Source organism: Lolium perenne, chromosome 2 (genome assembly GCF_019359855.2).
Source record: "Lolium perenne isolate Kyuss_39 chromosome 2, Kyuss_2.0, whole genome shotgun sequence".
Lineage (NCBI taxonomy): Eukaryota > Viridiplantae > Streptophyta > Magnoliopsida > Poales > Poaceae > Lolium > Lolium perenne.
Window position 1 is genome coordinate 228,617,474 of NC_067245.2, and position 22,762 is coordinate 228,640,235.

General features: G+C 44.9%; 1 protein-coding gene across 1 annotated transcript; it reads left to right on the forward strand.

The window, feature by feature from the left end:
- The first annotated feature begins 1,663 nt into the window (after positions 1-1,663).
- LOC127335125 (transcription factor MYB16) lies at positions 1,664-4,398 on the forward strand. The gene is made up of 3 exons (XM_051361716.2): positions 1,664-2,131; positions 2,268-2,397; positions 3,385-4,398. The coding sequence occupies exons 1-3, from the start codon at positions 1,999-2,001 to the stop codon at positions 4,124-4,126; spliced, it is 1,005 nt and encodes a 334-aa protein (XP_051217676.1). The 5' UTR covers positions 1,664-1,998; the 3' UTR covers positions 4,127-4,398.
- The last annotated feature ends 18,364 nt before the right edge of the window (positions 4,399-22,762 follow it).

Sequence of the window (22,762 nt, forward strand, 5' to 3'; positions counted from 1 at the left end):
AAATTGTGTATGCCGACGGCAATGCCGTCGGCGTAGGCCTTGCGTCTGGATGGCCGCCACGTGGCCATGCATGCACGTCGATATGCCGAGGGTAAGGCCGTCGGCGTACGCGCACAGCTGGCGTCGCCAGGCCGCGCCACGTCGCCCCGCTCCTCGCCAGGTCGCTGACCTACGCCGAGGGCCCGGCCGTCGGCGTATGACGATGCTCCGTTAACGGCGACGGCGCGCCGCCAGGAGACGCCGAGGGCGGCGACGCCGAGGGGCTCACCTGGCCGTCGGCGTAGCGCGGATACGCCGAGGGCCGGCCGTACGCCGACGGCGCAGCTGCCGAGGGCTGCCGTCGGCGTAGCCTACGCCGAGGGCAGCTGGCCGTCGGCATAGACGCCGATTCCTGTAGTGTACTGTATTCCCTCGGCGACCAAGTAACCAGATTGTAGAAACAATATCTACCAGGTCAGTCCGCAAGAAGAGAACCAAGATAGTTAAAACTTAAACATTTTATGAGGCACTTGCTGGTGCACTCCGGTATCCAGTAATAGAGCTGCTGAAATGTGAAGGGAGGTCCGGGAAACAGAGTACTTGCCCGAAACGAAGTACGCGCGAGCTAGTTTGAGTAAAGCACTTAAGCCACGAGTGAAGACAGGGGAAATTTAATCCTCGGCCACCTGCACAATCCGAGCGGAGGCTCGCAGAGCGCGTCGTCAGGGTAGCACCCCTAGAAACGGCAAGCGAAACCCTTGAAGCAGGAGCACAGAGGAGAGGAGAGGAGACGCAGGACGCGATCCTAAAACCGATCGGGCTGCGCGCGGTAAGAGGAACTGGAACTGACAAGCACCCCTTTATGTTATGGGCGCGGCACCGAATTGAATGAGTAGAACAAAATGGTTTCCCAGAATCGCCGGCCGGCCGGCCGTGAACGTCGCGATCAAGTCAATCGTCGGAGCGGATGAGGAAAGTCCCATGGATGGATGGATGGATGGATGGCCTGTTCCGGAGCCACGGCCATGTTGCGTGAGTGTATCGATAAGGCACGCAGGACACGCATCTCGGTCGACCGATCGATCGATCGAGCTCGGCACGCACAGGACCGGCCAGCTAGCAGCGTTAATCCAGTCAGCCAGGCGCTGGCCCCGCCGTCTAGCCGGCCGGCGCCGCGCACGTTTCCGGCGTGCATACGATACGTTTGCCGGTGAACTCTGCATCTTCTACCGTACGTGAAATTAGGGCGTTCGTTTGATGTGTAGAGGATAGTTTACTGTTGGAAGTTTTTAGATTGATTTTGCGTGCATGTGGCGGCAGCTCGCCAGCAACAGTGGTCTCGCGGCGAGCCGGATCGGTCCTGTGCGCCATGAAGGCGCGGCGATGGGCGCAGGAAGACGACACGCCGTACGCTCGCCGGCCACCTCACCACACAGCGCGCGGGCGCCGAGATGGGAGAAGGACCATGCATCTGATCGATCGATCGGGGGAGAGACTCGGCCCGGCTCCGATTAAATGCTCGCCCTCTCATCGGGTGGATCGCGATTGGCAGCCATGGTTCCGGCGAAATGCCCGTCCTGCCCTCGCCGGAGCTCACGCTGACGCGCCGGGCCCGCGCGCGGAGGTCGCGGTGCCCGAAGAAGATACCGCGCCCTTGCTCTATTTATGCGTCTACACCGACCTCCGCACAAAAGCTATAGCCACACTGCACCACACGCTACTTCACTCCACTCGACTCGATCACTGCCTCTCCTTCCTCACTTGTCCTCTCCCTCTCACTCTGCTCACTGGCACACATACATTGCGAGCCACTGTACTCGCTCGCTCGTAGTCACTGCCCCTGCCAAGAAGATCTCCCGTAGTCAATTCACTTGATCGATCAGGCCAGGCTACTAGTTACTTGAGCGAGTGAAAAAGAAAGGGAGGCCGGACGGGGAGAAATTCGTGTGAGCGAGCGCGAGTAAGGAATTAAGAGGGAAGATACAGAGAGTTGGAGCTTGTGATCAGGGGATTGCGGTGATGGGGCGATCGCCGTGCTGCGAGAAGGAGGGGCTGAAGAAGGGGCCGTGGACGCCGGAGGAGGACCAGAAGCTGCTCTCCTACATCGAGCAGCAGGGCCACGGATGCTGGCGCTCCCTGCCAGCCAAGGCCGGTCAGTCAGCTCACCACCCCGCGCCCCATCCATCTTAACCGCATCGACTGCTTACTAATTCAGTCCTGCATTCTGCTCTGCGTGGTTACCTGAATTGTTTCTGATGTGGACAACAAAAATCAATGGGGTTTTGCAGGGCTGCAGCGGTGCGGCAAGAGCTGCCGGCTCCGGTGGACCAACTACCTCCGCCCGGACATCAAGCGGGGAAAGTTCAGCCTCCAGGAGGAGCAGACCATCATCCAGCTACACGCGCTCCTCGGCAACAGGTACTTCTGATGATCCATTCGCCCACTATCTAATTTGCACTTGCACCCACCCTAAATTCTCTTGATTAATCACGTACCGTACCTGAGAGGATCATGCGCGATGGAATTCGACCTCCTGGGACAATTTTGACTGCTCCTACTAGTTTGCTGACTTGACCGAGACCGGCCAGGTCAAGAACACGCTAGCTAGTGATCATGCGGCACCCTAGTAGAGTGTACTAGTCTTCTTTAAAGTTCACAAATTTATGAGGGCGTGAGATCGCAGTAGTAAAATGCTTGCAGCGTACTGCTACTCTTCTCTGGGTTGCAGCAACAACGTACACAACATTTTCCCCTGCATTGTGCATAATTAGCCCATGAATTAGGAAACTTCATCTGGAATTGCGATCTCAGAGCAGCGATCATCTCTGTATCAGAGATGCCGATCGTCTCCGTTTTACTGTGATCTCACTGTGCTGCTCAGAACTAGTAGTAGCATCGCTGTTCATCCTTTTTTTTTCCTGACAGAAAAAAGTACTCGTGTAGTTCATCATTTAGCTGGCCGGGCCTGTAGAACCACTATGCACGCATGAGTAGCGCGAGCTGGTGAATGAATGCACGCATCAACTTGGGGAAAAAGCGTGTAAAAGTTGGGCCATGTGTGCCTCCCCCCCGAATTTTCCCTTCTCTTTTCAACATGATTCGGCATTCAAGCTTGTCATTAATGGCGTGGAGGAGGAGGGGAGCCCCCCATGCATCGCCGTGGACCAGTGTTGGCGGTTCCGGTACACTGTAGCCACCTGCACTCTCGCCATTTGACTCGCACGCCCTGCTCCTATCATGGATCTCTGCACTCTGTCTCTAGTCTGTGCTACTGCATCTGCATGGCCAATTGGATATGCACCCCTTGAATCCATCCCAGCGATCGTTTCGAGAAGATTTTGCATGCAGTAATTTTGATGTGAATTCTGAGATTTTTCTCCTGTCCATCGGCGCTGTTGTGCGCAGGTGGTCGGCGATCGCCACGCACCTGCCCAAGCGCACCGACAACGAGATCAAGAACTACTGGAACACGCACCTCAAGAAGCGCCTCGCCAAGATGGGCATCGACCCCGTCACGCACAAGCCGCGCTCCGACGCTCCCGGCGGCGCCGACGGCGGCGCCGAGGCCGGCGCGCAGCACGCCAAGGCCGCGGCGCACCTCAGCCACACGGCGCAGTGGGAGAGCGCAAGGCTCGAGGCCGAGGCGCGCCTCGCCCGCGAGGCCAAGCTGCGCGCGCTCGCCGCCGCCTCCGCCTCCAACAGCTCCACCTCCGCGCAGTACCTGCCGCACCCCGCCGCGCACGGCCTCGACTCGCCGACCTCCACGCTCAGCTTCGCCGACGGCGGCGCGGCGCTCGCGTCCGTGCTGGAGGCGCACGGCGCCGCCGTGCGCGCCGCCATGCAGCAGCCCATGCAAGCGTACGAGGAGGCGTGCAAGGACCAGAGCCACCACTGGAGCAATGACGTCGACGCCGCCGACGCGGGCTTCGCCGCAGCGGGCTTCACCGGGCTGCTTCTCGACGTTTCTTTGAACCACAACACTACAAGGCAGGCGGGGAGCATCGACGCCGAAGCGGAGGACGCCAAGGCGCACGAGACGGAGGAGGAGAAGAACTACTGGAACAGCATACTGAACCTGGTGAACTCTTCCACGTCGCCGGCGGCGGTGCCCGAGCACGAGGAGTACTCGCCGGCGCAGGAGTTCTGAGTGCTGACCTTCGGCTTGCCTGCGCGCGCGCAAACGACCGGGCACATGACACAGTAAATAGTTAGTGGTCACCGTGGAATAAGATGGGACTAATGCTCTGATCTATCTGACACAGTACGCTCTGATTAAACGTGTGAGACGACGCTCGAATTTATTGCATGTTTCATTCGGCCAAATTACATGTTCTGTAAGACTAATATTTGTTACTACTGTTCTTGACTATTGTAATTCTATAGCCATTTTTACCAGCAATATACACCGACCCGAATCTACTTGCTATGGACTCAATCATCTGTTTTTTTTTGTAGGATCACATGTTGAATTCTACCTTTGCTAGTTTTCAGTTGCGTAATTTTGTTTTGCAAATTTTAATCAACATAAATTTCTCTTCGCTAAGACCAAATTGAGTCTGCACCTTTTAGGACGTACCTTATTACACTATGAGTAGGCTAGGATAATGATAGCTTGACGTTGATATAAATGCTTGAAATGACCACTGTGATTTGAAAATAAAAATCCAGGCAGCTTATAAATATTCATTGGATGTATCCCCGTTAGAAATTTTTCATGTTTCTAGCAAATTCCCTAAATTCTTTTTTTGGAAAACAGCAATTTATTCGTTGGCATTTTCGACACCGTCGATCCATCCCGATCTAGCGGGGATAAAATAGGTGGCATCAGACTGATCATACCTAGCGGTACCAAAAGTGTGGAACCGGTACCAAAAGAATGTGTGACATGTACATACATATTTGATTTATTTTATTTCATAAAAATACACTTAGATAATTTTATGAAATGGCCCCACTTGTCACTACCTCTTCCCAGATGGCTCTCTCATCTCAGTATCTCCCCACTCTCTCCCTTACAAATCCGCCGCCGATGCCCCTTAAATTCGTCACGTCAATCATGAGTTTTTGTACGATTGATACGTCCAATTTGCATCACTATTTTATATCATAATTTGCTGTTATTCATTGATATATTTCATATTTGGATACAATACTTATGTTATTTCATCTATTTTGCATGTTTCATCATTATTGGAGGATCAAGCACCGGAGCCAGGATTCTGCTGGAAAAAGCACCGTCAGAACGCAATATTTCGGAAGATCAACTGTGGAAGGAAATTATACCAAAAATCCTATTTTTCAAGATGACGAAGGAAGCCAGAAGGAGGAGCTGAGAAGGCCCAAGGTGGGGCCAGACCACAGGCCGACGCGGCCCATGGCCTGGCCGCGCCACCTGGTGGTGTGGGGGCCCCACAGCCCCTTTCGCCTCCTTTTCTTCGCGAAACCCTTCGTCCCGAAGACCTAAGCCACAGAGGGTACCTCACGAAGAGTTACAGCCGCCTCTGCGGGGCGGAGAACACCAGAGAGAAAAGAGCTCTCCGGCGGGCAGGAATCCGCCGGGGAAATTCCCTCCCGGAGGGGGAAATCGACGCCATCGTCACCGTCATCGAGCTGGACATCATCTCCATCACCATCATCATCATCTCCACCATCATCACCGCCGTCTCCACCGCTGGACACCGTCACCGCCATAGCAATTTGGGTTTGATCTTGATTGTTTGATAGGGGAAACTCTCCCGGTATCGATTTCTACTTGTTGTTGATGCTATTGAGTGAAACCATTGAACCAAGTTTATGTTCAGATTGTTATTCATCATCATATCACCTCTGATCATGTTCCATATGATGTCTCGTGAGTAGTTCGTTTAGTTCTTGAGGACATGGGTGAAGTCTAAATGTTAGTAGTGAACTATGGTTGAGTAATATTCAATGGTATGATATTTAAGTTGTGGTGTTATTCTTCTAGTGGTGTCATGTGAACGTCGACTACATGACACTTCACCTTTATGGGCCTAGGGGAATGCATCTTGTACTCGTTTGCCGATTGCGGGGTTGCCGGAGTGACAGAAACCTAAACTCCCGTTGGTATATCGATGCAGGAGGGATAGCAGGATCTCAGAGTTTAAGGCTGTGGTTAGATTTATTCTTAATTACTTTCTTGTAGTTGCGGATGCTTGCAAGGGGTATAATCACAAGTATGTATTAGTCCTAAGAAGGGCGGTACATTAGCATAGGTTCACCCACACAATACTTATCATAACAATGAAGATTATTTAGCCGTATGTAGCGAAAGCACTAGACTAAAATCCCGTGTGTCCTCGAGAACGTTTGGTCATTATAAGTAAACAACCCGGCTTGTCCTTTGTGCTAAAAAGGATTGGGCCACTCGCTGCAATTGTTACTCTCGCACTTTACTTACTCGTACTTTATTCAACTGTTACATCAAAACCTCCTGAATACTTGTCTGTGAGCATTTACAGGGAATCCTTCATCGAAACTGCTTGTCAACACCTTCTGCTCCTCGTTGGGATCGACATTCTTACTTATCGAAAATACTACGATACACCCCCTATACTTGTGGGTCATCAAGACTATTTTCTGGCGCCGTTGCCGGGGAGTGAAGCGCTATTGGTAAGTGGAATTGGTAAGGAAAACCTTTACTGTTTGTGCTGATTTTATTTCTGCCTGCTGCTATAAGTCATTATGGAGAGATCTTCCCTTCAATTTCTATTTGGGAAATCTACTACTACTACAATGGTAGTGGATGAGGCGCCAGGTGAGGAAGTGATACCATATAAAATACCTATGAAAATTATTGAACGTGTTATGGATAACCGCTATGAAGGGGATGGAACTGTCCACCCTGGAGATCATTTATTGTTCTTACATGAATTATGCGGTTTATTCAAGTGTGCAGGTATTGCTATGGATGAAGTGAGGAAGAAACTATTCTCTATATCGCTGTCTGGTAAGGCGGCGCATTGGTATAAATTACTGGATAATGGGGATTCTCTTGAATGGAATGATATTGTGCCCCGGTTTTATTCTAAGTTCTATCCTCCAAGTGAAATTCACAAGGATCGGAATCGCATCTATAATTTTTGGCCTCATGATGGAGAGAGTATTGCCCAAGCTTGGGGGAGATTGAAGTCTTTAATGCTCAAATGCCCCATTCATGAGCTTCCTGGTAATGTTATTATTGATAATTTCTATGCAAGACTTTCTTTTCAAGACAAGACCTTGCTGGATACTTCTTGTTCTGGATCATTTACACGCAACAAAGAAGAGTTTAAGAGGGACATTCTTGATCGGATCCAAGAAAATACTGAAGGTTGGGAGAACGACAAGGATAGAGAATCAGGTATAATTTATGATTACAAATGCATTGAAGCTTTTATGGATACTGATAAATTTCGTAATATGAGTGCTACATATGGTCTTGATTCTCAAGTTGCTGCAAATCTTTATAAAGGTTTTGCCTCTCATTATGAATTTCCTAAGAAGAATTTTGATAAGTATCATGAACCGTATAAAGATAAAATTGATTCATCTATTAATAAATGCGTTGTAGTTGAAACTGCTGATCATGTTATTCCTGAAGCTTATATTGAAAAAAGGGATTTCTATTTTCGTGCCCTCGGTTCCTTAGTTGTGCTCAGTTTTCCCCAGCCCCTTAGTTTTTCCTCAGTTTTCCCCAAAACCTTGTCTGAAACCCGCAGAAGGAGGTCGGACGGAAGGAATCCCGTTAGTTGACGTTGGTTGGTGCTGGCAAGTGGGGCCGCTGTTGGTGCCCCGCAGTGGACACGTCTTCACTTATCCAGATCATCGTGGGACCCACAACTTGTCCACGTTAAGTGCGCCGGACCCACAGCTTACCCAGGTGACCGTTGCAAAATGGGAGCCCGAGCCAGCCCCGCGCCCGTGCCCGTGCCATTGCTTCGCCTTTCTTTCTCCGCGCCCCATTGTTCTTCTTCTCCGCCAGCGGCAGCCCTTCTCCGGTAGGCGGGTGATGTCTAGTTTCTCTTCGACCTCCCGTTCTTCATGGCCGCAGTATGGACCCGTGCCTTTGACAAGATGCCCTGACTGCCCACGCCAGGAGCCTCTGAAGCGGTCGATCTGTAAGACGGACGAGAACGGCAACCGTGGACGTGAGTTCGTTGCATGCGAGAGCTTGCCATATAGAGAGGGGGATAAGGTTAGATCTCGCTCCAATTTCTCTGTTTTCTCTCGATTTTCTTTTTATTCCCTCGAATTTGGGATTTAGGGTTCACGTTGTTGTTTTCAGATCTTGAAGAAATGCAGGCATTTCGAGTGGATCGATGTGTACGTTCAGAGGCTTCAGTTGCAGGAATCAATTGGCGCTATTGGGGGGCGCAATTTGGGAGGGGGACTTCTTTGTAGAGAATGCGGCGGAGCGAGGGGCCGTGCCGATTAGGGTCCTGCCGATTCTGCCGACTGCTCCCAATGCAGAACTGGTGGAAGTGAAGGGAGAACTGAAGAAAATGAACAAGCAGTTAAGGCAGCTGATCGAGTTGAAGAAGCAAGCTAATCTGATGGCTGGTTGTTTTTTTTGTTGTGTAATTACGATCGGATTCTTATCATTGCTCACCAGGCGCTAGAAGTTGTTACAAGGGATACCTTGTTACAAATCCATTATTCAGTTACATGTACTTGTAGTTGTTTTCAAAGTTAGTGTGTGCATTCACCGAAATTACCAACTATATTCCCTAAAAGAAAAGGAAAGCTAAAGATCGTTGATAATTGTTAGAGGGGTGACAAATAATGCAATCACCGAAATCCGCAAATATGTATGCCTCATGTTTATACCAAAATTATACCACTTTTAGGCCTTTCCAAAATACCAATACCATATCCCAAACTATATTCCCTAAAAGAAAAGGACAGCTAAAGATAGTTGATAATTGTTAGAGGGGTGACAAATAATGCAATCGCCGAAATCCGCAAAAATGTATGCCTCATGTTTATAACAAAATTATACCACTTTTAGGCCGTTTCAAAATACCAATACTATAACCCAAACTATATTCCCTAAAAGAAAAGGACAGCTCAAGATAGTTGATAATTGTTAGAGGGGTGACAAATAATGCAATCCCCGAAATCCGCAAATATGTATGCCTCATGTTTATACCAAAATTATACCACTTTTAGGCCTTTCCAAAATACCAATACCATATCCCAAACTATATTCCCTAAAAGAAAAGGACAGCTAAAGATAGTTGATAATTGTTAGAGGGGTGACAAATAATGCAATCGCCGAAATCCGCAAAAATGTATGCCTCATGTTTATAACAAAATTATACCACTTTTAGGCCTTTTCAAAATACCAATACTATATCCCAAACTATATTCCCTAAAAGAAAAGGACAGCTCAAGATAGTTGATAATTGTTAGAGGGCTGACAAATAATGCAATCACCGAAATCCGCAAATATGTATGCCTCATGTTTATACCAATACTATATCCCAAACTATATTAAGTGGCAAACTCGTCATTGCATTCTCCACCGACAGAGAGAGAGATGGGTGGCCACGAAGAGAGAGAGAGAGAGAGAGAGGTTGCCACGAAGAGACGGATAGGGGTATACCGCCCGTTAGATCGGTGGATCAACGGTTCGTGGAGTCGATCCGTGTGACAACGGCTCAACCAATCGGGATAAGTTTGGGCTTCTCGAGCATTTGTGACAAGATTTTGAGGGCAAAACTGAGTAGTACTAAGAATCCAAGGGCACATAAATAGTAAATAGACTAAGGGATTCAAACAAAAGAATTACAAAATGAAAAATGTGTGTTTTGTACAATATAATTCATATTGGGCTACATCAAATTATTTGCAATTCAAATATACATGAGTGTGACAATTATGGCATCATTTAGACAAACTATGTTTTGGGAAAGATGTTTTGCAAAGGGGTTTGGGTGGAAAACCATGCATCTTCATAGCTACACTAGTGATTCAGAGAAGTGGCAATTTCTGGTAAAACTTGATTTATATATGTTTGTTAAGGTTTTCTAGGTGGCAGGTTGCGTACGAAGAATCCATGAGTAGTTGGCACTATGTTTTTATTTTTGGATTTTTTTGCGCATGAAATGACTCAATTAGCTATGTTAATCTCATTTGTTGACTCTCTGTTGACCAGCTACCGAGGGTAAAACTGAGTATATTGCACTTGCCGGTCTAAGTCCTCGAGGGGAAAACTGAGTACGAGATAAAATTTCTGTATAAGGCCCGAGGTTATAACCGAGTACACCAAACGTCCCAGGGTTAGACTCGGGTAGCGGTGCACGCTGCAGCCGTGCATAGCGGACGCGTGTTGCCGTGCATAGCGGACGCGTGTTGCGGTACACGCCACCTTCGTCTTTATAGAGCCCCTCTTTCTCTCCCTCGACGCACGTTCTCACCGGCTCACCGCAACCGCCTCTCTGTCCCATCATCTTCTCCACAACCGAAGAAAAACCCCGAAGAAAACCGCCGGCGATGGAGAAGAATGAGATGCCCATTGTCGGCACATCAGCCGCCGCCCCGTCCAGGCCCCTGTCGCTGCTTCCATCGTAGCAGCCGGCGCATCGGCCGCCGCCCCGTCCGAGGCCCCCGTCGATTGGGACCCGTACGAACCAAAGTGCAAGACGACGCGCGCCGGAGAACCCCTACGACACCACCATCGTCGACAACGAGCCGGAGGTAACCCTTTGTTCCCTTGTTCTTATCTCATTTCAATCATTTTGTGTTAGATCTACCGTTATTACGGTTCGTCTGTTCCTAGTTCAATCCTTTTTTGTTAGATCTTGCGTTATTACTGTTCGTCTGTTCCTAGTTCGATCCTTTTGTGTTAGATCTTGCGTTATTAGTGTTTGTGATTTGCTTTTGTTTAAGATTTGTGCCGATGATGATGAATATTTGGGCATAAATTGATTCAGGGTTTGGTCAGTAAACAATTGGTGTGTACAAATTTGTTGTGCATGATCTTTGGTTTGCTGACTCAAATCCTGGATATAAGTGTGTCCAATGTAACTGAGGCTACCTCTTTTTTTCGAGCCCATATTATCATGCATGATTTTTTGTTCACTCTCTGTTCCATCATCGTTGCAATTGACTCCGTGTTTTTTGCACGATCTTTGGTGCTACGTGACAGGTGTAGAGCAGCGACGTCGACAGCGACGACGAGTCCTTCCACACCAAGACTCGTCACGTCCTCAGGAGGCTGCAGTCCGGCCATTACGATGGCCCTTTTGCTCGAGGCATTTACAAGTGCCCCTTCTGCAACAGGAAGCTCCGCGCCACCGACTTCAACTCCCTGGTGAACCATGTGATAACCCGAATTTTTAGCCTATTAATTAAGCAAGGTGAAAAAAAAATTACTAACTTCTAATTGTGATTTTTGCTATCATGATTTTCCTAAAATTGGACTTTTTAATGGATTGCAACAAATTTAGAGAAGTTAATTACAATGGAAAGCTAACTCTCTTTTACCTGATCACTAACCAGTAGTACTAGTGCACGTCGATGGAGCAAATTAAAAGTAGGTAACTAGTACTACGTGAGAGAGGAATAGAAGTGCAGCTTTGGCTTGATTTCATGTCGGCAGGGTTCATGCATGGTACTCAATTATGAAAGGCAAAACGTGGCTGGGTGTTATAGCTTTGCTGGCAGCATAGGAGTGGCTTGGAAGCCCAAATCTTCTGCGTGGACTTCAGAATGGAAGCCATCACGTTATTGACTGACACGTACGTGCACTGGAAGTGATCCTGTCTCGCTTGGAGGGGCAGCAGCAAGCGACGATTTCTACACTGCTTCAAAGGGTCACCCGAAGGGTCAAGACGGCAAGCGGCAAGGGCCAGCGCGGCTTAGATATTTAGCTGGAGTTCCCACGGTGCTCAAGTCCTATAAATACCAGCGTTTCTAGCTTTTACCCCCTGCGTCGAACAAGAGCGAAGGCAGAAAAAGAGAGTAAGACCACTAATATTCAGAGAGTGAGAGAAAGTCCGACGAGGAGCTAAGTGCATGGCGGCACGGATGCATACCTTGTACGGAGAGAATTGATCCATATGCCGTGGAGAGCGGAGTCGAGTGGTTGATCGATAAGAATAGTGCTAACATGGTTATGATCTTATTATCAAGGCAAGTAGTTACCCTACCAATCCTATCCCGTTGCTATTTTCTTTGATCGGTGGAGTATGAAAGTGGATGCCCTGCTAATTCTTTGATCATGCAAGTAGCTGCTCAGCTAGTTTGCTTCCCTTTGAAAATCACTTGAATCCTTGCTCTCATATTGCTATTGTTGAATTCTTGTTAACCTCTTGGATGTTGTTGCACAAGATCTTGGATCATGGTGCCGTTGGAGAGAGATGTGTCTCTCAGTCTTGATAAAATATGTATGATTTACAGGGGCTTGTGCGGAGCCACAAGAATATTGTTTTGGCCTCACTTCTACAATTATTGTTATTTATCTGTCTAAATATTTCCGTTGATCTGTATTGGTGTCACGACGGCAAACATATTGTACCGGTCATAGTTCAGGTATGGGACTGTCTGAGTTCTCCAATGGGAACGACGCTTGGTCCGAACAGGGTATCGGTGATGGATCCTTGGGAGCGACCCATACTAGTAAGTCAAGTTGTCGTGTCCCGGCGGGCTAAAGAACTCTGCTCTTACGGAACCTCTCGTGGTTCTGGTCGAGGCTGTCGATGTCGGAGTACCCCTCTGCAGAGCGTAAAAGTGTGAAATTTCACCCCTGTGACTCCCGGGTAGGGAAGCTTGCTGTCATGTGTGATGCCAATATTTTCCTTGTCCATTTCCGCTAATTTTCATTCCTTTGTCGTATCCATGATATCCGGTTCCGACTAACACTTTGTCATTCTCCTTTGATTTTGGCTAATCCATTGATCATCTTTGTTATACTACTTGCTAAGTATGATTTATCGTACTCACCCTTGCTTCCTCCATTTTTCTAGATGCAGTCGACACTAACTTAAGATCGCGGAGGAGAAGTCGACATTTGAGAAGTTAGGCTGAATCGGCAGGGTGGGAATCGACTTAGAGAATTGAATATTCAGTTGTAAATGTAAAAAAGAATGTGTAAATTGAATAGATGAGCTTGTCGAGATCCACTGTGCTGGTTTTGCCTGCATTCTTAGCCTTGCGTGTGTATAGGCTTTTCGGTCTATAAGCGCGCGGCGACTGTCATTCTCCCAGGTCTGGTTTCGGGGCGTGACAAACCATGCTGAATCCATTGGCAGATGTGGCGCTAGAGTTGGAAGGACCGTGAACGTGCATGCGTACATGACCAAACACAAAGCACTTGGGATTCACCTGCGCAACCTCCAAGCGAGTCACACGCGCTACCTGGAGGCGTTGAACGTGCCTACTGCACTCTCTGTATGTGACTGCTCTATCTGTAGAGCAGCTTAATTTCATGTAAAATGTAGCTTATGTTGGATCTATCGGTACTACTTTTGGATCTGTCCTGAATATATCTATGCTATGTTGGTTGCTGTATGCAGCTTATCCTATATTTTTTCTCTGGATTTGTGCCCTAGATTTCCTACCTGATTGGGTAAAAACGAAGGCATAAAGAAATGAATGGCGTTAAAAAACAGAAGGAGAAGCTGCTCTAGATTTGCTACCAATTTGGGCTATCAAATATGAATGAGATCGAGCGATAGAGAGGAAAAAGGTACATTGAAAACTGCTAATCTGGGCGAAAGAGACAGAAACCACTCGTGCCCCCGTCCCGGACCCACACGCTACGGCCCCACACGCTACGGCCACACAAACACGGCCTCGTCCTGTCCCACGCGGTCCCTTCCTACCAGCCCCACACGACGCGGTCCCACACGACGCGACCCCACAAACGACACGACCCCACTCGTCAGCACGGAACGGTCAACTTAACGGATTCCTTCCGTCCGAGCTCCTTCTGCGGTTCAGACAAGGGCTTGGGGAAAACTGAGGAAAAACTAAGGAGCTGGGGAAAACTGAGTACAACTAAGGACCTGAGGGCACGAAAATAGAAATCCCTTGAAAAAACTCCTTTCCCTGCTAAAATGAAGGAGTACTCTGTTATAAATAGTGCGGTTAATAAAAGTGAAAAGAAACCTATAGAACCTGAAGAACAAATAAAAATTGAACCTGCTGTTGCAATAGTTAAAGATCTTGTGACTGAAAATGTGGAGGATGGTCATATTATTTTCTGTGAAGATGCTTCTAATATTGTTTCACATCCTAATAAACCCAAACAAGTTAGTGTTCCTATGCTATCTGTTAGAATTGGTGATCATTGCTATTATGGATTATGTGATATTGGTGCAAGTGTTAGTGCTATTCCTTATGAGCTTTACACGGAGATTATGCACGAAATTGATTCTTGTGAACTTGAAGATATTGATGTGGTTATTCAGCTGGCTAATAGAGAAACTATTTCTCCAATTGGTATTGTTCGAGATGTGGAAGTTTTATGCGGTAAGATTAAATATCCTGCTGACTTTTTGGTACTTGGTTCTGCTGCTAGTGATTATTGTCCTATTATTTTTGGTAGACCTTTTCTAAATACTTGTGGAGCTATTATAGATTGCAAGAAAGAGAAAATTTTGACTAAATTTGCTGGTAAATCTTATGAGTTTAACTTCTCTAAATTTACCAGAACTCCTTATAAAGCTGATTTGCCTAGTGATGATTTTAAAATGGAGCAGTGTGCATCTATTGTTCTTGTTCCTAACAATCCTTTGCAGCAACATTTGGAGGATAGCGAGAGTGAAGTTTTTAGGAAAGAAAGAGATGAGCTTGAGGAAATTTTTCTTCGCCAACCTATTCTTAAGCATGATTTACCGGTGGAAGATCTGGGTACAACACCGCCACCAAAGGAAGATCCTGTCTTTGATTTAAAACCATTGCCTGATAATCTTAAATATGCTCATATTGATGATAAGAAAATATATCCTGTTATTATTAGTTCTAAGCTTACAGAGTTTGAAGAAGAAAGGCTATTGGAAATATTGAAGAAACACCGAGGAGCTATTGGCTACACTCTTGATGATTTGAAGGGGATTTCTCCCTCTATTTGCCAACACGCCATTAATATGGAAGATGATGCGAAGCCTGTTGTTGAACCTCAGCGTCGTTTAATTCTGAAGATGAAGGAAGTGGTAAGGAATGAGGTATTAAGACTTCTTGAAGCTGGTATTATATATCCTATTGCTGATAGTAGATGGGTTAGTCCTGTGCATTGCGTTCCCAAGAAAGGAGGAATGATTGTTGTGCCTAATGATAATGATGAGCTCATCCCTCAAAGAGTAGTTGTAGGGTATAGAATGTGCATTGATTTTCGAAAAGTTAATAAAGTTACTAAGAAAGATCATTACCCTTTACCATTTATTGATCAAATGCTAGAAAGATTGTCTAAAAATACTCATTTTTGCTTTCTTGATGGTTATTCTGGGTTTTCACAAATTGCTGTTAAAACTAAAGATCAAGAGAAAACCACTTTTACTTGTCCCTATGGAACTTATGCTTATAGACGTATGCCTTTTGGTTTATGTAATGCTCCTGCTACTTTTCAAAGATGCATGTCTGCTATTTTTCATGGTTTTTGCGAGAGTATTGTAGAGGTATTCATGGATGATTTTTCCGTCTATGGGAATTCTTTTGATAGTTGCTTGCGAAACCTGGATAAAGTTTTGCAGAGATGTGAAGAAACTAACCTTGTTCTTAATTGGGAGAAATGCCACTTTATGGTTAATGAAGGAATTGTATTGGGACATAAAATTTCTGAGAGAGGTATTGAAGTTGATAGAGCTAAAATTGAAGCAATTGAGAAGATGCCCTATCCGAGGGATGTTAAAGGTATTCGTAGTGTTCTTGGTCATGCTGGGTTTTATAGGATATTTATTAAAGATTTCTCCAAGATTTCAAAGCCTCTTACTAATCTTCTTCAAAAAGATGTACCTTTTGTTTTTGATGATGATTGTAATGAAGCTTTTGAAACTCTAAAGAAAGCCTTAACAAATGCTCCTGTAGTTGAACCTCCTGATTGGAATTTGCCTTTTGAAATTATGTGTGATGCTAGTGATTTTGCTGTAGGCGTTGTTCTTGGACAGCGAGTAGATAAAAAACTGAATGTTATTCATTATGCTAGTAAAACTCTTGATGCTGCTCAAAGAAATTATGCTACAACTGAAAAATAATTGTTAGTTGTAGTCTTTGCTTGTGATAAATTTAGATCTTATATTGTTGATTCAAAAGTTACGATTCATACTGATCATGCTGCAATTAGATACCTTATGACAAAGAAAGATGCTAAGCCTAGGCTTATTAGATGGGTACTTCTGTTGCAAGAATTTGATTTACATATTGTAGATAGGAAAGGTGCTGATAATCCTGTTGCTGATAATTTGTCTAGATTGGAAAATATTGCTTATGATCCTGTTCCTGTTAATGATAGTTTTCCAAATGAACAATTGGCTGTAATAAAGGTGAGCTCGTGAGACAGTCCTTGGTATGCTGATTATGCTAACTTTATTGTTTCCAAGTACTTGCCTCCAACCTTTTCAGCTCAGCAAAGGAGGAAATTCTTTTATGACTTGAGGCATTATTTCTGGGATGACCCACACTTATATAAAGAAGGAGTGGATGGTATTATGCGAAGATGTGTTCCCGAATATGAACAACAAGAGATATTGAGTAAATGTCATGGTAGTGCTTATGGAGGACATCACGCCGGAGAAAGAACCGCGCAAAAGGTTCTACAATCAGGTTTTTATTGGCAAACTCTCTTCAAGGATGCGAGAAAGTTTATTTTATCTTGTGATGAATGCCAAAGGGTTGGTAATATCTCCAGACGTAATGAAATGCCTATGAATTATACTCTTGTTATTGAACCATTTGATTGTTGGGGATTTGACTTCATGGGACCTTTTCCGTCTTCGAAAGGTAACACTCATATACTTGTTGCTGTTGATTATGTTACTAAATGGGTGGAAGCCATACCTACAAAAAGTGCTGATGGTGAGACCTCTTTAAGAATGCTTTTAGACATTATTTTTCCTAGATTTGGAGTGCCTAGATATATTATGACTGATGGAGGTTCTCATTTTATTCATGGAGGTTTTAGAAAAACTCTTGCTAGATATGGTATTAATCATAGAATCGCTTCCGCTTATCATCCTCAAATTAGTGGGCAAGTAGAATTATCAAATAGAGAGATTAAATCTATCTTGCAAAAGACTGTTAATAAAACTAGAAAGAATTGTGCTAGTAAATTGAAGGATGCACTATGGGCTTATAGAACTGCTTATAAAAATCCCATGGGAATGTCACCTTATAAAATGGTTTACGGAAAAGCTTGTCATTTACCTTTAGAACTAGAGCACAAAGCTTATTGGGCTGTTAGAGAATTAAATAAAGATCCTAAACTTGCCGGTAATAAGAGGTTGTTGCAATTGAGTTCTCTAGATGAATGGAGAAGTGAAGCTTATGAAAATGCTAAACTCTTTAAAGAGAAAGTTAAAAAATGGCATGATAGAAGGATTATCAAAAGAGAATTTAATATTGGGGATAAAGTCCTATTGTATCGGTCTCGTCTCAGATTCTTTGCAGGGAAATTACTCTCGAAATGGGAAGGACCGTATGTTGTTGAGGAGGTGTATCGTTCAGGAGCAATTAAAATTGGCTCTCTCCAAGGCAATGCCACGCAAGTGGTGAATGGACAAAGACTCAAGCATTATATCTCAGGTGATTCTTATAATGTTGATGTTGATATTATTCAAGTGGAAACACCGGAGGCTTTCATCAAAGGGCAAATTGACAAAGCCGCGTAACTCGACTTTGAATAGGTAACAGTACTGGTAATAAAAAGTACGCAATTTACTTTCCGAACAATATTTTTGCTGTTTTTGGAAAATATGAAAAATTACGAGATCGAAACGGAGTGGAAAAGACGCACGAGGGTGTGCCACCATAGGCCGGCGCGGCTCGACACAGGCCCGCGCCGACCTATGGTTTGGCCGCCTCGTCGCCTTTCCGACTCTGGTTCGATCTGGTACTTTCCTTTTGTCGTGAAATTTTTTGCTATATAATCCCCGGACCTGGAGGTCCGTATATCGTTTTCTCGACGTGTTTTGTTTCGAGCTGTTTCTGCCAGGATCTGTTTTCGGTCTAGAAGCACCATGGCCTCCAACAACAAGGGCAAGGGGCTTTCGGAGGAAGAGGTGAAGAGGGTGCCATCAAGACAAGAGCAGCAAGCCGTTGGGAGCAAGCAAATCTTGGTGGGATCTGTTGACACTCGACGTTCTTTTTCTCATAACTTGCAGGGACCGTTACCACCCGCTCTTAGCCTCGACTCCTTCCCTGTGTTGGAAGAAGCTCTACGGACTACCGATGAGTTTTGTGATCAATATCGGGCTCTGAGAAGAGAAGTGGAGATACTCCAGGAGGAGAATTGCCGTCTCCGAAGAATGCTGGAATACCACTCGATTCACATCACAAGGTCATCATCGCCAACTTCAGATAACAATGAATCTCTTCGAGTCTTAGTGCAGAATTGCCAAGCTGAGAAACTGAAGCTGAAGGAGATCTGTAAGAAGCGCGGGAGGAGTTCATCACCACCATCGCCGCAGGAGTAATTCATCATCGGTATTGGCATCCCCTTGGTTTGTTCCAAGCTTGGGGGAGTGCCGCGGTATCACATCATCACTACCTTTTACTTTTTACTGTCAAGTAGTGTCATATCATGAGTAGGGAAGTTATCATATAAGATGGGTTGCAGTTTAGAAGTATCTCTCCTTTAGTTGGTTATCTATGTATCCCTTGGTGTGAGTTATCGTTATGGAATATTAATGAGAAGTCTTATCATTTACATATTGCACATCTTATTTTAGTTTGCAATCTCTATTATATGATTTATCTTGCCATTAGTATTGGTATCACTTTGGGAGCATTGAATAAATCTATTTGGTTTTGGCAAACTTAGCATTGGTCAATAGCAACAACACTTTGAGGTTTAAGTAGAAAAGAGAAATACATGTAGTTGTTTCATTGTCTTTCTTTCTTGTTAGCTCATAGCTTATTATTCTGAAGTTAAAATTGTTTGTGCTTACAAGGAAGATACATGATTGTTTCTATCACATGTATATTTGTTTGTTTCCCTCAACTCTTATGCTTGCTAATTAACCTTGCTAGCCAAAAACCTGTACTGAGAGGGAATACTTCTCGTGCATCCAAACCTTAGCCCAAACCTATGTCATTTGTGTCCACCATACCTACCTACTACATGGTATTTTCCGCCATTCCAAGTAAATACTTCATGTGCTACCTTTAAACAATTCAAAACTTAGTATCTCTTATTTGTGTCAATGTTTTACAGCTCATGAGGAAGTATGTGGTGTTTTATCTTTCAATCTTGTTGGGCAACTTTCACCAATGGACTAGTGGCTTCATCCGCTTATCCAATAATTTTGCAAAAAGAGCTGGCAATGGGATTCCCAGTCCCAAATTAATTAAACTAAATAGACACTCCTCCATGGTATGTGATTGATGGACGGCACCCGAAGGATTCGGTTAGCCATGGCTTGTGTAAGCAAAGGTTGGGGGGAGTGTCATCATCATAATAAAACTAAAATAAAAAGGCACTCCTTCATGGTATGAGATTGTTGGCAGGCACCCGAGGATTCGGTTAGCCATGGTTTGTGAAAGAAAGGTTGGAAGGAGTGCCACATAAAATGAAAATAATATGGGAGCCGCTCTTTGAAGGTTTGTCTGGCAAGGGGGTTAGAGTACCCGCTACCAGTCGTTGACAACAACAAACACCTCTCAAAATGTTACTTTTATTCTCTTTATATGATTTCAAAACTGAAAAAGCTCTAGCACATGATTTAATCCCTGCTTCCCTCTGCGAAGGGCCTGTCTTTTACTTTATGTTGAGTCAGTAAACCTATTTCCCTCCATCTCAAGCAAGCATTTGAGTAGTTGTGATCAAACCATTATATTGTGATTTGCTTCATCATGTCTTTTATTCTTCTTTGTTTAGTACAAGTTTTATCTGAATGAATATAACTTTGCAAGTTATCAATGATTACGAGGAGACTATTATGATTGAGTATGCAAGTTGTGCCATATAAACTTTAACATGAGAGCGCTGCTCAAAGAGATAAATATAACCTGTTAATTGTTCTTTGACCAAGAACGAAGTTTGCCATCACCAACTATGATTTCTTATGCACCTTTATTTGTGATTACCTTATACTTGTTTCAAGTTGAGTTATATGAGGAAGTTGTTTACTATAATGTCTTGTGTGAATGAATATGATGCTTCTTGTCCGTATTTTATTTATCGACTCTTCACTCCATAAACATGTGGTCCTGTTTACCGAGTTCAGTTTCGCTTGGGGACAAGCGAAGTCTAAGCTTGCGGCGAGTTGATACGTCCAATTTGCATCACTATTTTATATCATAATTTGCTGTTATTCATTGATATATTTCATATTTGGATACAATACTTATGTTATTTCATCTATTTTGCATGTTTCATCATTATTGGAGGATCAAGCACCGGAGCCAGGATTCTGCTGGAAAAAGCACCGTCAGAACGCAATATTTCGGAAGATCAACTGTGGAAGGAAATTATACCAAAATCCTATTTTTCAAGATGACGAAGGAAGCCAGAAGGAGGAGCTGAGAAGGCCCAAGGTGGGGCCAGACCACAGGCCGGCGCGGCCCATGGCCTGGCCGCGCCACCTGGTGGTGTGGGGGCCCCACAGCCCCTTTCGCCTCCTTTTCTTCGCGAAACCCTTCGTCCCGAAGACCTAAGCCACAGAGGGTACCTCACGAAGAGTTACAGCCGCCTCTGCGGGGCGGAGAACACCAGAGAGAAAAGAGCTCTCCGGCGGGCAGGAATCCGCCGGGGAAATTCCCTCCCGGAGGGGGAAATCGACGCCATCGTCACCGTCATCGAGCTGGACATCATCTCCATCACCATCATCATCATCTCCACCATCATCACCGCCGTCTCCACCGCTGGACACCGTCACCGCCGTAGCAATTTGGGTTTGATCTTGATTGTTTGATAGGGGAAACTCTCCCGGTATCGATTTCTACTTGTTGTTGATGCTATTGAGTGAAACCATTGAACCAAGTTTATGTTCAGATTGTTATTCATCATCATATCACCTCTGATCATGTTCCATATGATGTCTCGTGAGTAGTTCGTTTAGTTCTTGAGGACATGGGTGAAGTCTAAATGTTAGTAGTGAACTATGGTTGAGTAATATTCAATGGTATGATATTTAAGTTGTGGTGTTATTCTTCTAGTGGTGTCATGTGAACGTCGACTACATGACACTTCACCTTTATGGGCCTAGGGGAATGCATCTTGTACTCGTTTGCCGATTGCGGGGTTGCCGGAGTGACAGAAACCTAAACCCCCGTTGGTATATCGATGCAGGAGGGATAGCAGGATCTCAGAGTTTAAGGCTGTGGTTAGATTTATTCTTAATTACTTTCTTGTAGTTGCGGATGCTTGCAAGGGGTATAATCACAAGTATGTATTAGTCCTAGGAAGGGCGGTACATTAGCATAGGTTCACCCACACAACACTTATCATAACAATGAAGATTATTTAGCCGTATGTAGCGAAAGCACTAGACTAAAATCCCGTGTGTCCTCGAGAACGTTTGGTCATTATAAGTAAACAACCCGGCTTGTCCTTTGTGCTAAAAAGGATTGGGCCACTCGCTGCAATTGTTACTCTCGCACTTTACTTACTCGTACTTTATTCAACTGTTACATCAAAACCTCCTGAATACTTGTCTGTGAGCATTTACAGGGAATCCTTCATCGAAACTGCTTGTCAACACCTTCTGCTCCTCGTTGGGATCGACATTCTTACTTATCGAAAATACTACGATACACCCCCTATACTTGTGGGTCATCAACAATCACATGTTGAAAAGCAACTTTGGTAACACATTTTTGTTTTGTAAATTCTACTCAACTAAAATTTCTCATCAATGTGACCAAAATTATTGTACTTTATTACAAATTTAAAAGTGTGCACCTTAGCATGTACTACATCTGTTCCAAAATAATTATCGTAAGTTTTTTTTAGATATTGATGTATATAGAACTATTTTAATGTGTAGATACATTCATTTCTTCTTAAGGTTGCCACACTTATTTCAAAACGGACGGAATAAATTATATTCGTAGGGTGGTGGGATAAAGATAGTTTAACTTTGATACAATTGCTTGGAAAGACCACTAAGAATGACAATTTTACCCATGGGTACGGGTACCCATGCGTAGCATACCCGCAGGGTACACTTTTATAACCATGTGTAGTACCCATATTCCACTTAAGTCATGGGTAGGGCATGTGATGTTGTTAGAATCATGATTTTGAATCGGTAGGATCACAAATTGTAGGATTCTACCTAGTAGAATCGTTGAATCGTTAGACTCAATTTTGGTCATAAAGTCGTAGAATCTTATAGTTGAATCATGATTCTAACAACTATGCGTGTATAGTCTTATACCCGCGGGTATACCCACCTTACCGTTTATTGTTAATTTCTCATCACTAGTAAAACACATGGCTATTGTTTGGTGTTGTCCGGAGCATTAGCACCGGTTGGGCTACGAACCCAGACTAAAGGATGCATTAGCACCGGTTCAAGCGGCCAGGTCTTCAGCACCGGTTCGTGCTAAAGGGTTGGCATCAGGCGCGAACCCTTTAGCACCGGTTCGTGGCACGAACCGGTGTAAAAGGTTTTTTTTGCTC